At 39.5% G+C, this 18,069-nt stretch overlaps 1 protein-coding gene across 6 annotated transcripts in view; it reads left to right on the top strand.

Annotated features, from left to right (window-relative positions):
• Window positions 1-18,069, top strand: part of AGAP1 (ArfGAP with GTPase domain, ankyrin repeat and PH domain 1) — a 777,656-nt gene that overhangs the window by 653,940 nt on the left and 105,647 nt on the right. For 3 of the 6 annotated variants that reach the window (XM_038749185.1, XM_038749189.1, XM_038749184.1), the window contains one exon: window positions 9,956-10,033. The exons of the other annotated variants lie outside the window; for them this stretch is intronic. In XM_038749185.1, the coding sequence (XP_038605113.1) occupies window positions 9,956-10,033 (78 nt within the window). The remainder of the gene's footprint in view (window positions 1-9,955; window positions 10,034-18,069) is intronic. 6 annotated transcript variants of the gene reach the window in all.

The raw sequence follows: 18,069 nt of genomic DNA, 5'->3' as shown, positions 1-18,069 counted from the left end.
GTTGAAGTAACAAGTTCATAGAGTGTAAGAATCTTCTGGGTTGCAACTTATAATAAAACCTGCTCCTATTATAAGAGAATAGAACATTTACACAGTCTTGTTGAGCAAATATGTGTTCAAATGGCCAACACAAAAGAGAAATCCCCAATCTGCAGCTTCACAATGAAATCACCACTGACAAAAGATCATGGGATGCAGAGCATTCTACAGTGGAAGTGACACAAAACAACAGTGGAATCCATCGCCTCCTATAGAGGTGTCTGTGGGATTGTCTTTATGTGAAATGTCGCAGAGCATGGGTCATCTTAAAATATTCCTGTAACATACAGGCTTGCATCTCTGTAAAATTGGTGCCTTCATGGGTTTTTCAAAGGAGTTTTCTATTTTTAAAATACATAAGTGTTATGGACTGGGTGCATTCTCATCTTTTTATATCATATTATCAAGGTTATCATCCTAATTTTTTTTCTTTTTGTTTTAAGAAGCACAAGTTTGAATTCCCTTCTGTGAAAGGACAGGGTTATTTATTTTGTGTTGGAGATTAGACATTCTTAGAAATGAGTGGCACACTATCTTCAACCCAACCCCCTTCCTCCAGTATAGGTGAAAAGATCCTATTATTTCTGATAATTGATGCTGAGGGCTGTGGCGTGCCTCATTTAATCAGCACTGTTCAGCACACTCCAGGGATGTAATTCATGCACACTTTAACATCCAACATGGCTGACAAGGCTTGGACACACAACCTAACGGCTACATCATTTTTTAATCAGCTATCTGAGGACTATTTATCTAATCAACAAAGAACTCCGTCAGATGGCAACCAGAGGTGATGTTAATAAGTCTGTAGTTTCTTGGTACTGTGAGGGAAGAAGATTTTAGGACCTTACCGAAGTGTTTTTAGGACCTTACCGAAGTGTTTTTGAAACTATAAAAGACTAATGTACATTTATATTTTACATATCAAAATTTCATCAGCAAGCTCTAACTATGGGAGATGTGCTTTCTGGGAATAGTTTTCAGGCTTTCAAATGAAACAATATCCACCTAAAAATGAATTTAGGACAAGTACGATACCTGAAATTCCTATTTAACAATCAAATCTAAAAGCTTTTCGTAGTAGAATGGTCACAGATGTAGCCTGAAAAAATAAGGTGATGACCATAATTGAGAGCCATTAAGTTTAAAAGATTTCCAGTTACTCTAATTTTGCAAAAGACCTTTATTTTGTTTGTGCATGTGCACACAGACGTACACACATGTATACACACACTCTCTTTCTTTCCCTTTCTTTTAAGGGAGATTTTCTGTTAATAATTATGAGGAGTTGAAAATATTGTTCATAGTGCGTTAATGTGGATGGTGAATTCATCATTAAATGCCAAGCAATAGCAATCTCTTAAAATCATGCTTGTAAATAAATATTTATTTCAACTTGTTTTACTTTAAAATTATTGCTAAGGAAGGTAACCCAAGAAAGAAACATCAGTCCATCAATAGTATTTCTTGAGCACTGACTGAGTGTAGAGCACTGTACTTTGTACATGGGGAAGTATAATAGTATAAATAGGCATTGCTTCTGCCTTAAGGAGTTTACAGTCTAATCAGAGGTGGCAGACACTAAAGTAATTTATAGATAGCAGGAAAAAAATACAAGGGGATATGGACAAAAAATTGTACATGACCACTCCATGGGTATATTGGGATTGTCATCCCCTCAGTTTTTGAGGTAGACATCCAGACTTGCTTATCTCAGCTCTGAGAGTTTCCAGTCAAGGATGAAAAGTCCAAAATGGTGACTTTTCACCTTATCAGCTCTTTGATGCCTGTCCCCTTCCAGTCCATATCCCTTCTCTATCACTGCCACATTTTCACCCCTGTCCTCAGAATGAAAAGTTGGAACTTCTGCTTGAATTAATGCTTAAGTAGTATATGCAAGGTATGCACATAAGGGCTCTGAGTGGTTGTGATGACACCAGTGCATAGGTGGCACAGAATCAATCTATTGTATTTTTTGAGCATCTCCTGGATGTACAGCACTGTACTACGCGCTCTGGAGAATGCAATATAACAGAGTTGGTAGACACATTCCTTGCCCACAATGACCTAACAGTCTAGAGGAGTGCTGAAGTGGCAATTGGATGGATATAAACTAAGGAGATTTAGATATTAAGCAGCAAAGACTGATGTGATTCATTTTGATGTATGTCTTCCACTCTAGACTGTGAGCTAGCTCTCTGTGGGCAGGGAGTGTGTTTACCAACTCTACTGTATTATTTTCTCTCAACCACCTAGTGTAGTGCTCATCATACAGTTAATGCTCAATAAACACGATTGATTGATTCAAACAGACTTTGAAGAGGAGAGCTGAGGTCTGTCAAATTTGAAGTGGGAGAGAATTCCAGGAAGTGGGAAAGGTGTGAGTAAGTGGCTAAAGGTAGGAAAGGTGAACGTGACCCACAACAAGTAAGTAGGTTAATGAGCGGAATGAAGAGTGTGAGCAGGAGAAGAGCATGAATAAGCTGGAAGGAGAGAGATGATTGAGTTCCTTAAAGCTTTTGGTCAGGAGTTCCTGCTTGATGCAGAAGGAATGGGAAACCATTAGTGGCTTTAAAGACTGGGAAGAACAGTGCTTAAGAAAAATGATGGGGCAACCGAGTGAAATATGGATTGGAGAGGGGCATGTGGAGGCGGGAAGACCAGAGGGTGCTGATGCTGTAGTCAAGTCAGGATATGGCAAGTTCCTGGACCTATGTGGTAGTCATTTGGAGAGAGGGGACAGACCCAATCCTGGAAGTGTTGGGAGGATAAACTCACATGATTTGCCAACAAATGAAATATGGTACTAAATAGAGAAGCAGCATGGCCTAGTGAAAAGGGCACGGGCTTGGAAGTCAGAGGTCATAGGCTCTAATCCCGGCTCCGCCACTTGTCAGCTGTGTGACTTTGGGCAAGTTATTTAACTTCTCTGTGCCTCAGTTATCTCATCTGTAAAATGGGGATTGAGATTGTGAGCCCCACGTGGGACAACCTGATAATCTTGTATCTACTGCAGCACTTAGAAGAGTGCTTGGCACATAGTAAGCGCTTAACAATCAATCAATCAATCGTATTTATTGAGTGTTTACCGTATGCAGAGCACTGTACTAAGCACTTGGGAAGTACAAGTTGGCAGCATATAGAGACAATCCCTACCCAACAGTGGGCTCACAGTCTAGAAGGGGGAGACAGAGAACAAAACCAAACATATTAACAAAATAAAATAAATAGAATAGAGCTGTACAAGTAAAATAAATAAATAAATAAATAGAGTAATAAATATGTACATACATATATACAGGTGCTGTGGGGAAGGGAAAGAGGTAAGATGGGGGGGATGGAGAAGGGGACGAGGGGGAGAGGAAGAAGGGGGCTCGGTCTGGGAAGGCCTCCTGGAGGAGGTGAGCTCTCAGTAGGGCCTTGAAGGGAGGAAGAGAGCTAGCTTGGCGGATGTTGGGAGGGAGGGCATTCCAGGCCAGGGGGATGACGTGGGCCAGGGGTTGACAGCGGGACAGGCGAGAACGAGGCACGGTGAGGAGATTAGCGGCAGAGGAGTGGAGGGTGTGGGCTGGGCTGTAGAAGGAGAGAAGGGAGGTGAGGTAGGAGGGGACAATGTGATGGAGAGCCTTGAAGCCAAGGGTGAGGAGTTTCTGCCTGATGCGCAGATTGATTGGTAGCCACTGGAGATTTTTGAGGTATTTAACAAATACCATTGTTAGTAGTAGTAATAATAAAATAGAGGAAGGATTGAAGGATAATGCCAAAGTTGCAGTCCTTGGGGACTTGAAGACTGTGGGTGTCAACTGTGATGGAAAAGTTTGTTGGAGAAGAGGATTTGGGAGGGAAGATGAGGAGCTCAGTGTGGGGAAGGGGTTTGAATCTCCTCCTCTAGCACATAGACCAGTTGTCACAGGAACCCTTCCTGTCCCTGCAGAGAAGGAAGCTCACTGCGTTTGCACCAAAGCAGGGCATTCTTCTTGCTTCCTGTCCAGTGTGCCACTATCCACTGCCACCACCTATGTGCGGAACCCTCCAGTGCCCAGAGGGCATTCCTCTCCCAGTTTGACTAGCCTGTCTCAGCCCAGCTGATGTTTGCAAGGGGGCCGGCAGTGAGGATGGGAAGACAAGAGCAACTTCTGCTTGCTCTGCCATCTGAAGTGGATGTTGGGATCCCACCACTGCCCAGGCCAGGACCACAGACCGATAGCAGGAGCCAAGGAGTGGCGCCACCATCTTTACTCTTGGCCTCCTTCCAGTTCAGAGGAGTGGAGAGGGCTATCTCATTCCACCCTGAAAGAAGTAAAAGAGAGTTGATGATGTTGTCCTCATGGTGCTGAATCCAGTCCCAGAGTGAGCACCTATGCTGGAAAGTTGCATCTGGAATCAGCAGGAGCCATACTAGATCATGATCCATAGGTTCCCAGTCCCCCTGGACTGGGATAAATGGATTGGGTCTAGAGAGAGGAAATATCTTCAGGAGTGTGAAAAGGCAGGTTAAGAGGCTGTGGTCAGAAAGTGGGATTTCAGAGTTGATTGGTTAGAAATGGAACAGTGACAGTGTGTCAGATCCCTCACACTTACCTGCAAATTAGGTATCTTCCCATTGAAGAGTAGGTAGTTGATCTCGGAGAATGAATTTACAGTAATAGAAGTCTCTTGGGGAAGGGTGAAAATAGCATCTACCTATTTTCTGGCACAATGAACTCTAAATTAGTGTCTTAAAACAGTCTACATGGAAGGTTGAAACATTTTAATGACTTGCAAAATATGGGTTTGTGTCTTTGCACTTTAGAAAAATCTGACAGAAATCTGTTAAATGATGTCAAAGCTTAGGTCACGTACATTTTGGCCTCTCTATTGATGTCAAACAATTTTTTCTCTCCCCGAAAGACCAAAGACAATCGATAACATAGATCATTGTAACATTAAGTATCCTAAATACTGTTGGTAAGCTTAATTGTCATCCTCCATATAGATTAGTCAGTATGCTGGATTCACTTGCCTGGAGTAATGAATTTCTATGAATATCATTGATGATGGATTGATTGTAAAGTATTTAGCTTTGACCCACTCAAAGGCAATCCAGTAGTAAAGGAAATTTTTTAAAAAAAGAACTGCATTGATAACTTTGTCATTTTAAGAACCTTTTAATCATTCATTCATTCACTCAATCGTATTTATTGAGTGCTTACTCTGTGCAGAGCACTGCACTAAGCGCTTGGGAAGTACAAGTTGGCAACATATAGAGACAGTCCCTACGCAACAACAGGCTCACAGTCTAGAAGGGGGAGATAGACAACAAAATAAAACAAATAGACAACAAAATAAAACAAGTAATCCCTTCTTAGAAAGCATGCCCCAGTGGTATAATAAAGGTTCGAAATTTGGGGGGTTTTTTTATAAAAAAGCTTTGAAATTCAAGTAAGTGTTCTCTCATTATATACTCATTTGAAAAAAGGTGAAATATAACTTGTGTTCAACTAAAGATGTAGAGATAATGTAGTGTTGGCTCATATTATGAAGCCATTAACTGGGATAATGCTGTGTTGTTAATAGCACACAGTAGTGTAGCATCGCCAAGCTACAGTACAAAAGATGACTTATGATTGGGATTCAGAAAGCACCATTTAATTTGCAGTCTAAATGATAGGAGTGTAATACTAGCCATTTAATTCTGACTGTTAATTAGTTTGTATCAGGTATAAAATTATTCATTACATGGATGTGAATATGTATATTGGCTTTATAGGGGTCGATTCATATACGCTTTTTAATTGGAGTTGTTTCCATGGAAAAACATGTAGCTTTATGAAAACCCAATAATAAAGATTAATGTATATCAATATGAGAGAGTAGTTCAGTTGAGGTGAATAAAAAATTAATTTTGTCTTCATTATGAGTTTGAAATAAAATGAATTTCTATAAAGGGAATCATCTAACTTTTTAGGAAATACATGCCAAAAATATGTTCCCTGTGTTTGGAACAAAACGTAACCTTGAGTGGAAAAAAACTGAGTTTTCCTTCCAAATTAAGGTAGCAAACATTGAAGTGTAAGAGGAAGCATATCTGAGCCCATACCCTCAACTGAATTAGCTGTCTGAGTACAACAATAGCAAACCTGCATTAGTAATTAAACCTAATCCTGGCCACCGCCTTTAATAATTATATCAATTTTGAAGTGGTACAGGTCGTATGACCCTGTCAGTCAAACTGAGGCTGCCACATTTGGTAAAATCCAAAACTTGTAGGTGATAATGTTGTTTTTTTGAATAGAGTAGCCCCTAAAAAAGTGGGTTTAGACCAATCGATGCTGTAGGAGACAACACATGTATCAGGACCTGAGTATCAGCCAGGGAGCATCCATTTGTTTAAAAAGAAGAAAAAGGCTTGACATTTTACACATTAAAATTGATTATTTCATCAATAGGTTAATAGAAAACCAGGCTGCAAGTTCACTTCCTGCTTATACATCCATACTCTAATGTGAGATTGGAGTATGAAAAATGAAAGACATAAAACAGAGTGGGAAAGAGGCTTTGCATACTGGAGATTTCCTCCCCTTCACAGGGGTACTAAGCTTAGACTTTGCCTATTTATATGTAAATGTTCTCCAAACAGGTAAGTTTTAAGCCAGGGAATTGAGCCTCCTTAGGTTTTGTTACTTTTTAGGACTTGTAAAATGCGTCAAAAATACAATAGTGTTAAAAATACAGTAAATTAGCATGCTGAGAGCTGCAAACTGAAATGATTTTGGTGATATAAATTTTCATTTACTATTTCTAAAACAGATTTTACTGGATCTTAATAGAGAGGGTCCAATTTTTCTTTTCTTTTCTTTTGAGTTTTCTGAAAATGGCACAGAGCTCAGGCCCAAATGTATATGGAAAGCCTATTTTCTTTGCATTTTTAATCACAGGTAGAAACTGGTACTATTTTTTATTTATCAAGGTGAAGCCATGATTTGAAACTTAGCAAAATATAGTTGACAAATAAAAACATGCTTGTGTCCTCTCAGTATGATGGTGTTTTTGCATCGGGACATACTTTCACTTGGGAGTTCGTTTGGAAGCTATAGGATGGGCTTATGTTTTTACTGAATAAGCAGTAACTTAAATTACTTCTATTAGATAAGGAGCTCAAGTAGGGCATGATGTGTGTTTCAAAGAGAGTAGGGCACGTTTGTGTTGTGTGTGTGTGTGTTGGAGAGAGAGTTGTGTTACTGGTTCTAGAAATTAAATTAAAATTAAATCCAAGAAAAATATGCAGCGGGTGTGGATGAAGGAATTTTGATTGTCACCGCACACATCTATTAGAATAAATTTCCAAATTCTAATTAGGTCATTTAGTTTGTTGTGGACAGGGAATGTGTCTGCCAACTCGGTTATATTGTACTCTGCCAAGTGCTTTGAACAATACTCTGCACATAATTAGCGCCCAGTAAATACAATTGATTTTATTTTCCAGAATATAATTGTTGGTTGGTAATAGGAAAACTTCAGTGAATGAACAGATTATAGAGATTTGCCTTTCCTTAGTAATATAAAATGAACAACCTGTAATCACATAATAGACTGTTGTGGGTATGATATATTGTATATTTCATTTATTTATTGTATCCATTTAGCTAATGGATTTTTCCAAATTCAAAGGCTGCCAGGTGTGCAGAAATATTTAAAATTCCATTCAGCAACTAAAATATATTATCCAAGGACACAAATTAGCCTGTATCAAGTGAGTTAATGGTAATACCTGTTTCATACAGGACAGGCCCAATAATAAAGGCAGATGGAGCCTGCTCTTCCATATTTTAGCATTTATTTTTATAGAACTGTTCTGTTCTCTCTTGTCCTCTCTTGGCTAAATAGTATACTACACTCTTTCAAGTTTTTGAGAAATCTCATCTAATCAATCACCAGTCATATTTATTGAGCACTTACTGTGTGTAGAGCATTCATTCATTCATATTTATTGAGCACTTACTGTGTGCAGAGTACTGTATTAAGCACTTGGAAAGTACAATTCGGCAACAGGTAGAGACAATCCCTACCCCACAACAAGCTCACAGTCTAGAAGGGGGTGACAGACAACAAAACAAAACAAGCATCAATAGCCTCAAAATAAATAGAATTATAGATACATACACATCATTAATAAAATAAATAGAATAAATATGTACAAATATACACAAGTGCTGTGGGGCAGGGAAGGGGATAGAGCAGAGGGAGGGAGAAGGGGCAGTGGGGAGGGGAGGAGGAGCAGAGGAAAAGGGGAGCTCAGTCTGGGAAAGCCTCCTGGAGGAGGTGAGCCCTCAGTAGGGCTTTGAAGGGGGGAAGAGAGCTAGTTTGGCGGATTTGTGGAGGGAGGGCATTCCAGGCCAGAGGTAGGACAGGCAAGAACGAGGCACAGTGAGGAGGTTAGCCGCAGAGGAGCGGAGTGTGCGGGCTCGGCTGTAAAAAGAGAGAAGGGAGGTGTGGTAGGAGGGGGCAAGGTGTTGGAGAGCTTTGAAGCCAATAGTGAGGAGTTTTTGCTTCATGCAGAGGTTGATAGGCAACCACTGGAGGTTTTTGGTGGTGGGGGGGTGACATGCCCAGATCATTTCTATAGAAAGATAATCCGGGAAGCCGAGTGAAGTATAGACTGAAGCGGGGAGCAGTGTACTGAGCACTTGGGAGAGTACTATACAACAGAGTTGGAAGACAAGTTTTCCCTGCCCCTTGGGAGCTTACAGTCCAGAGAAAAAGTTTACCATCTAGAATCATCTCACCTTCTTATGACATCTGAAGGGAAGAGTGACCTTAAAGTTAAATTTGCCTTGGCCATAGGTGTTAGAAGTCTATTCTTTTTGCCCCATTTGAATGGCTAATCTGGAAGTAGTTATTTATTTGGTGAATACCTCATCCCAAAAGTGATCCTTTTAGGTGACAGTTGGGAAATATTGAAATACTATGAAAGCGGCATTTAACTGCTGCTGTCCAGGCAGTGGATATTGTTTGGTTAAATAGAACATTTCCCTTTCCATTATCCTTGAGTTGATATTTTACTCTTGTGTTAACTACTCTACCAGGGGGAAAAAGATAGTGATTCATTTTCCAAGTGTTCTGCAAGCGGGGATTTAAGTGGCTATTTGCTATTAATGCTAACAGGATTTTAAGAGCATAAATCCCTTGGGAATGCGAAAGAAAATAGAACCCTAAAGGTTCATTGCAGTTGTAGTCAAGTGACACTGGGACCTTTGCTATAAACCAGAAAAATGTTTGTTTCCCAACAGGAATCTCAGTTTTCCCACTGACCAGTATGAAAAATAATGTTTGTGCAGGAGTAGCACTTAGAAGGCCAAGTACTCACTTTGCTGCGTGTTGTAAACTTGAAGTACTGTGAAGGCTCTTTAGGTTATCTGGAACTAATTGTATCATTTGCCAAATTAAAGGTCTTGTCGTGTTTTGATGTTTATGGTTATGGCTAACTCTTCCGCCAGTGGAGATCTTTTGGTCCAGAGAGCTCATGGAATAGGGCTTCAGAGCAGTGGTTGCAATGTCATGGAATAGTACATCAAAAGAACAAGAAGACTAGTGCATGCAAATTCTTTGTTCCTTTTCTAGCTTTTCCAGTGTGTGTGATTCTGATTTTTAAACACATTTCTCTTGGCCCATCTTATATGCTAAATACTTAAATGTGTCCTTTGAAATTGAAAATGAAAGAGAGGAGTTCAGTTGCGCAGGATAATTTGAGGTGCTCTGTTTTTCAGAGTGGAGTGACTACTTTTGTTCATAGCTGCTTCACAATACTACAGCCTTATGCTTGAATATTACTTCACATGCTACGTTGACATTTTTCTCCCCTTTTCATTTTTTTCTTTCCTTTTTTTTTCCTTTTGTCTTTTTTTTTTTCTCTTCCCCTTCTGCTCTCGGGATGCAGCCAAACGCAAAGCTTGGAAACTAAACCGTGTTGGTAGCCTGCGAAATATATACAGCAGCAGCAGTACCAACACCGAAGGTAACAAATAAATACCTCCACCCTTTTACCTGCCTTTTCCAGCACTGTCGCTTTTGCCTCCTATTTCTTTCCAATGCAGACATGGAAATCAGATTTGCCCAAAGCTTGCATGCTTTCATCTTGTGTTTGCAGAGTCATTCTTGTGGTCTTTTCATCTTTTTGTTTGTGCATTTTGTTTTGCCATTCATGTTCCTTTCAGCTTACTTAAATTTTGACCTTTCCCTCTGGTCGTAGAGTGGTGATGTTTAAATTACTTCAGAAACCTATTTTCATCTCTCTCTCTCTCCCCTCTCTCCCCCCCACCCTTCCCTTTATACATGTGGGCACTCAATGTAATATTTCCCAAGTTATTACAGTTTTTAAAAGTGTTAGTATCAGGTGTAATGATCTGTAGCCAAATACAATAGTGTGCCGTGACATTTAAGTAACAGTCTTAATTTGTTTTGTGAAAGCGTTCTTCATAATGCTCTTTGCAGCTCTAATCCAAAGGCGAGACAGAGTTGGGTCATTTGCATGTGCTACTCTTGCTTGTAAATTCTGTATATTGTTGTGTTTCTAAAGGTCACCCGGTGCCAAAGTTCACAAATTGACTTACATTGCTTTTTTCACTGAAGACAGCCATCATGGCTTTTGTATAATAGCAGATTGAATTTTTCCCCCACCTTCATTTGAACAACACAATTATAAAGTGCTTTTTTTTATTATTACAAATGTCAAGGGTCAGAATTACTTGGATGCCAGGCAAGGAAAAAACGCCACCACCAACTCACACAGCATGTATGAGGGGATAGTGTACAAAATATGGAATGCAAAATAGGTCACAATCCAATGATCTTGGTATAATAGGGAGAAATTTTTTTCACTTAAGTGCAAACCAAATGGGTCAAGTAATCGCGAGCGCATGCCCTAACACTAATTGACTTATTTTGGAGTGATTATAACTGTAATATTTTTCTTAATGTCACTGTTTTCTGGGCTGTTGATTTTAGCGATTGCCAAGCAGTGGCATTAAATCTCTTGTAAATTTTAAATTGCATGCTATTTCTGTAAACAAGTCCCTCTGTTCACATCCTGATCATTAACCTTTGGTGATTTATATCACCATCTTTTTTTTAACACAGTTATTACTGTATTGCCACCGAACGCCCACTCTCCGTGCCAGATAAAATGCATTTGGGAAACAAAAGTGCATTTTTACTGTGTCTTGTTAAGGAGCCATTTTTTATTCTAATCTTGAATAGGTCCTTCTTGTGAAATTGTCACCTTTTAAAAGTAACAACCAAACTCGAAACCTCTTAAGTTCATTTCCCAAAATATTTATTTAAGGATAAAATGGAAAATAAGGCAGAATGCAATAGTTTGGTTAAATATCAAGTAGTTGCATTGCCAAAACCATTTAAATACATTGAACAGTTTTTCAAATATGATTAGTGAATGACTCCCCTTGCCTGTATCCTGACCAAAACCGTCCTACCTTCCCCCTTTTTTCTTCTTGTTACCTGTATATAAGGAAGCTTGCTGCGGGCAGAGAGTGTGCCCGCTAATTCTGTTGTTTTGTACTCTCCCAAGTGCTTAGTAAATAGCACATAGCAAGCACATAGCTTAGTACATAGCACTGCACATAGCAAGTGCTCAATAAATACCTTTAATTGATTGCCTGAATGATATTCATACCTCTGTTCATTTGGAACTCATGAATTATAAAATGCAAGTTTGAATTTATTCTCAAAAAAAAGTCAAAACATTGTTTTCAGAGGTCAAGTACAGAGACCCAGATATAGGAAAATAGAAAAATCAAATAATTGACCTTTTACACCATGATAGTAGTTGTTTTTGAAATTTGAATGTTCTATATGGAAAGTCTTTCTGGAAGTTCTAGATTCGTTAAGCATGGAATAACACATGGCTCTCTAGCCTGCTCCTTCTAGAATTTGAGATTTGCAGCAGAAATTATCATTTATAGAAGTTAGCTAATCAAAAATAGTGTTCCTTAAAGACCGTAGAGATAACTCTTGTAGTAGTTATTCCATCAGATCTGTGTTGTAGTCTATGAAATTTAAACCAGTTTGTCAGTGAATGAATTAATTAAACTAATCCTGATCTTAAACTTACACTGAAGAGCTCTGGATTTTATGGCATCCCCACATGACATCATTACTTCACTATGCAACCAGCCCAATATAGTGATGTTATCGTGTCATGTGGCTGCTTCAAAGCAGCTTCAAATAACTGCTTCTGCCAATGGGAATGGGAAAGAAAGGAAGGAAAAGAGGGGGAGGGGAAGGGAAAGAAAAGAAGGAAGGAAAAAGAGGGAGGGGAAAGGAAAGAAGAAGGAAAGTGAGAAAGGAAAGTAGGGAAAGAGGAGAGAGGGAAGCAAACTGGAGAGAGGAAGAGAAATAAGAAAAGGCAGAGGAGGCAGTCAGGAACCAACAGACCAAAGTCCCCTGAGAAGGCACAGGCAGGGACTCCCACCTCGGACACCCCCCAAGGGACCACAGAGACCCTGAAGCCAAGACCTGGACATACTACGCCAATCTAACCACCCACCTTGAGCCAGTTGAACTGGATTGTTCGAATGGTCAATTGACAGATGGATTGTTCTTGAGAAATATTCCCTTTAGAAAATAGCCCCGGTTCAAATAATATTCTTACTGAGGTGCATATTGTTTTCTCCATGGTGTTTCAGTTTGAACTGGAAGGTTTAATGCTTCTCTTCTCTAATGTGTGTATTAAGTTGATCTCAAATGCAGCTGTTTCGAGCAAATATGCCTGGGTGAATGTTTTGAGCACCTGCGTTAGATTTTATGCCCTAGAGCTAAATTAACTTGCTTTATGTTTTCAGGATGTTGTAATTCAAACTTCAACAATCTATTTCTTTTGAAATATCATCAACTAAAACCAAGTGATATTGAGTAAATATAAACCAACTCTAAAATATCTTTATTGTAAACATTTAGTTGCAAATATATCTGTTAACCCATGCATGATCTTTTTTTCTTCCTTCTAAAATCTAAAGAGGCTTAAGTTTTTAGGCAAACTTTGAAAATCTAGTTCTTAACCCAAGTGAGATCAATTTCATTCCTAAAGGTGCTTGAAATTATAAAAATTTGAAAATAGGGCTGTGGAATGAAAATGCCTTATCTCTGTCTATGCATCTAATCGCATATTATATCCCTACATATACACATATGTATTTAAATGAGCTTTCATTTTACCTTCCACATCTCTCTCAAACTTTAGAACTGTGAAAAGTTACATGATCCTATTTAATGTTCTTTTAAAGCATCAAGAGGGCAAAGATAAGATGAGTATCTTGTGATGGGGGAACTGAGAGTGAATATCAAGTAATTTCAAATCATTTTGGCACCGGTTCTTGCCGAATAAGGGACTTACAAACTCAGTCAGATTCATTAATGGAAATAAGGTTATTGGTTAAATTTTTCCTTTATTCTTTTTCTTTAAGGAGTAAAATGGCCTAACAAGATTTCTTCGGTCACTATTGTCAATTGGTGGGCTCTTTAGGAGAAAAAAAAAATCTGTGGGCAACTACATTACAACCAATGTGCAAAGCTGCATTGTCCTGTTGATGTTGAATTTCCAGACTAATTAGTTTTACACATTCGGTTTAGAAAAGAGAGAAGTATTAGGAGAGAGTTTCCCAGTGGGACGTGGCACAAATATATTTCCTTAATAGGGACAGCTAATAAACATACTTATCTTGAAAATTATGAAGATAAATTACACTGTGACAAATAGTTATGATACCGAGGATTATCTATTACCTAAACAAATTATAACAGATCTTTGTGATTTTTCTCTCACCCTTCACAAGCGAGGGCTTGATCTTACACCCCCTTCTGCCTGAGCAACTTCAGGAGAATTTAAGCTTTAATGAGGAGGTAGAGGACAGAAACAGCATAATGTGAAGATACACACACATTTGTCTTCTACCCTTCTGAGGTGTTCGTAATGTCAGAATCCAATCATTTAGGTTTTTTGGAGAGTTTATTTTGGAGGCTTTACTTGGTTTAGGAATGTGTGGCACCCCACTGTTTAGAAAGTAAAACTTCCAAATGCAGTTTCTAAAAACAAGGCATTCAAACTAATGAGCCAGCAATTGAGAGCACATTTTGGTAAATATAAGCCACATTTGTGACTCTCTCCCACTACAGGATCCACTCACATTAGTACAATATTTAATAGTGAAAATTCCTAATATGTCCCCTTTTCTAGGCACTATCATTCACTCATTCATATTTATTGAGCATTACCTTGTGCAAAGCACTGCACTAAGCACTTGAGAGAGTACAGTAAAACAAAAGACATGTTCCCTGCCCACAATGCTTGAGGCCTTATCAAAGTGGTGTTGTGATTACTATGATAAACTACTAGCATTGTCCAAAATTAGTAATTTTCAGCATGTAAGGACATAAGTGTTTGTGTGTGTAACCATGAAGGATGTTTCCTTTTTTGTAGTGATAGTAACTTTTGCAATCTCACCTGAACACTGTTATGAAAATTGGTCTAGTTTTGTGAGAAGTGTACTGTCTCCTGGAAACTATTTCAGCATGTTGACCTTCAGGTGGATAGTTTTATGAAAAAGGGTGGAACAGACTATGTAATAAAAGAGGTTTACTAACAATCCATTACACAGGTTTAGATTTAGAACCATTTTTGAATGCGTAATGCACACCTGAGGTTTTCATCCTACTGAGACTCACTTGTAAATTTTGGTGAAATATTTGAGCCATGTATCTACATTACCTATTTCCAAAATATGCTTATGGTGAAGGAATATCAAGGGGCACTATATTTCTTGAGATGGTATATCAGAACAGTCACGGTACTGGGTTAGTTTACTAAGGAGCCAAGAGGAAACCTGAAAGATTCTCTTACAAGAGCTCCTAAACTCAAATCCTTCTTTTATGACACTTAAAGAGATTGCACAAATTGGTCATTTCTTTCACCAGGAACCCTGATAATTTCACTTTTCCATTATATCTGGGCTGCTAAATGATTTGGGTGCTGGTGGGCTTGAAGTCCTGGATCTGTGGGGATCTTTTTCACAATGACTAAGGGATGGTAGGGGAAGGGTTATATATTGAGCATCTCCACCTGACCTCCTCTTTGCTGGTGATAAATACGTTGATCTGACTTTTGCCTTTTGAGTTTTCTAACGCCACCGCCAGATGAGTCATTTTCTTTTACTGAATTTACCTGATGTGCTTAAACGGAGCTGAAAGGAGAAAGTCCTGTGTTCAACTGGAGAAAGTCCAGTTGAACACAGTGTCAGTAATAATAATAATAATGGTATATATTAAGTGCCTACTGTGTGCCAAGCACTGTTCTAAGCACTGAAATATTCAGTGAGTCAAATGGGTTGATGAATATATTACATAATCACACAGGTTACACAAGCATTTTCATCCCAGGGTCTAGCAGCATTGCATGATTGTTTAGAGGGAGGAACCTGGATGATGTTTGACCTTTGAAAAAATATCCCACGCTTGGAGTCTGGCCTGGGCTAGTTCCATTGGGTCATGAGTGTACGTGGAGGTCTCTTTTTCCCAGCGTTCCCCACCCCCAGAAGTGCATTTTCTTCAGATGTCTTCTGTTGATGGTAACTTCCAAATGTTATATGGTTGCAGCTGCTTTTTAGCACTTTAACCCTTTGCCTGCTAGTTTCCATAGAAATAATTGATGACTGATTGGCCCATTAACCTTTAAAAAAAAAAAGTTTGACAGCCCGGACTTGTGTAATGAGAAGGGATTCCTTGTGAAATCAGTTTGATGGCTGAGTTTCTTGCCCCTGAGGATGCAAAATTGGCCCCTTGGGACCTCGTCTGCATAGAAACTGGACACAATTAGTGTAATATCCGGTGTTATTAATGTAGTTTGGAGTAATTGGGCAGGTTGATTTCGACAGGTTCATGGTGCTAAAATGCTATTATAGTGGACCTTTCTATGAATAACTGTTAAACATAGAAAACTGTTCAAATCCCTGTGAGCCCAATCACAAAATTTTATTAAACAGCTTAGCCTATAGTATTGCCCTGTGAAACAATGAGCAATTTAGGGTTTTTTGTGTGATATTTTGCTGTGTGGGTATGTGATGGGTATTTAAGATCCGTGCACATTATTAGGTTAGACTTTTTTAAAGGATTTTTAAGGTTAAAAATGGGCATTTTTCAGGCATTTAGGTGTCACATGAAAAGGACAGGATAATATGTAATATATTTTGGCTTCTGGTTTTTAAATTAGAAGATAATAGTAAGATAATAACATCCTAGCATTTGTCCACAGTTGTATTTTTTATTAGTTATCACCCATAATCTCCATTCAATACTTCTTTCATTTTATTTTAAGAAAAGAAGCCATTGAAGGAGAAATTTCAGCTCCACCTCTCTGACTAATCGGTTTCGCTCGCCAATAATTGTGCATATCATGATCACTTTTCATCTCATTACTGAACACCAAAAAGCCATTGTGTTGCCACTATAAAATATGATGGAACCTACTCATCTAAAAGCAATCTGGGTTAAATTGTCATAGGGTGAAAAACTAAATTTTATCTCTAGAATATTCTCAGAAGAGCTTTTTGAGGCTAGTAAGCATCCAAGTCTTTCTTCTCTGTCCTCCCTACCTCCAAACAAAACAAACAGTTCTGTGGAGTGTTACTGTGGTTGAGGAACACATTCTGAATGGCAGGACCATAATCCAAAAACGGGTCTAATGGGGAGAATGTATTGTGTGGGTGCTGAGTAACCTATAGAAATGTACACATGAAGTCCTTCAGTCACACGTATTTGAAAATGAAAGTATTTTCTTTCAATGAATATTTGTAGAGAATTCAAGACTTTCTGAAAATAGTGGTGCAACAGTGAAATACTTTCTAAATTCTACATATCCAGCACTCACCCAGAGCTGGGGTCAGCAGCCTTTTGGAACAGAAGAGCCAAAACTAATGAAAACCTTTGAGCAGTTGATGCATGGAAAACTATACAATTTATGGCCCCCAACATGATGCATAATATAATACACTACGCTGTGTGATGAAATCATTGTGCCACATGGTTGCGTCATGTTTGCAACGGTCACGGCTGCCAACAGATATGGGACAGAGGAGTGGAAGGAGAAGAAGAGAGAGGATGAGGAGGGAAAAAGAAAGATTGGTGTGGGAGAGAGGGCCAGGGATACTGCAGGCTAGCCCTTGCCCACAGTTCTACAGAGGTGGGAGGGAAGAAGGGAGGTGGACATTTGTGGGTCAGTTCTGATCACACTGCTGCCTGAACATGCCAAAGCTGGGAGCAGAGGCGAGAGGTGGCAGTCTGCAGCTTTGGCCCTGCTCCTGCCACTTCTCCTGCTCAACCTGTGGGATAGTTTATTCTCCATTAACATTAGTGCCACCAGAAGCTAGGGGTGAGAGGACTTGGTAAGATTGGCAGGGGAGAGACAGACAGGCAGACAGAGTTTTTTTTTTCTTTCCTCACTACTGCCCAACTGCCCTGAGACTTGACACACATGGGAGCCTGCAGTAAGTTCTCATGGCACCTGGTACAGGAGCAAAACCCTCCTCTTACCCTTCACTTTATGCGAAGCAGCATGGCTTAGTGGATAGAGCACAAGCCTGGGAGTCAGAAGGACCTGGGTTCTAATTCCAGCTCCACCACTTGTCTTCTGCGTGACTTTGGGCAAGTCACTTGACTTCTCTAGCTCTCAATTTCCTCATCTGTAAAATGAGGATTGAGACAGTAAGCCCTATGTTGGACAGAGGCTGTGTCCAACCTGATTATATTGTATCTACCCCAGTGCTTAGAACAGTGCGTGGAACATAGTAAGCATTTAGCAAATACCACAATTATTATTAGTATTACTTTCCTGCCCAACATGCAGCCCTTCTGTGACTGCTGTTGGCCTGCATGGTACCCAATACCCAGCATGAGGCTGCTGTTAGCCCCCATCCACATCAAGGGGTGAGCAGTCTCCTTCCCTGCCCACCTAAGCTGGCCCAACTCAGTGCCCCCACCACGTGCCAC

Source organism: Tachyglossus aculeatus, chromosome 7 (assembly GCF_015852505.1).
Source record: "Tachyglossus aculeatus isolate mTacAcu1 chromosome 7, mTacAcu1.pri, whole genome shotgun sequence".
Classification (NCBI taxonomy): Eukaryota; Metazoa; Chordata; class Mammalia; order Monotremata; family Tachyglossidae; genus Tachyglossus; species Tachyglossus aculeatus.
The sequence above is the reverse complement of the archived record's forward strand: the minus strand, read 5'-3'. Positions and strand labels throughout refer to the sequence as shown.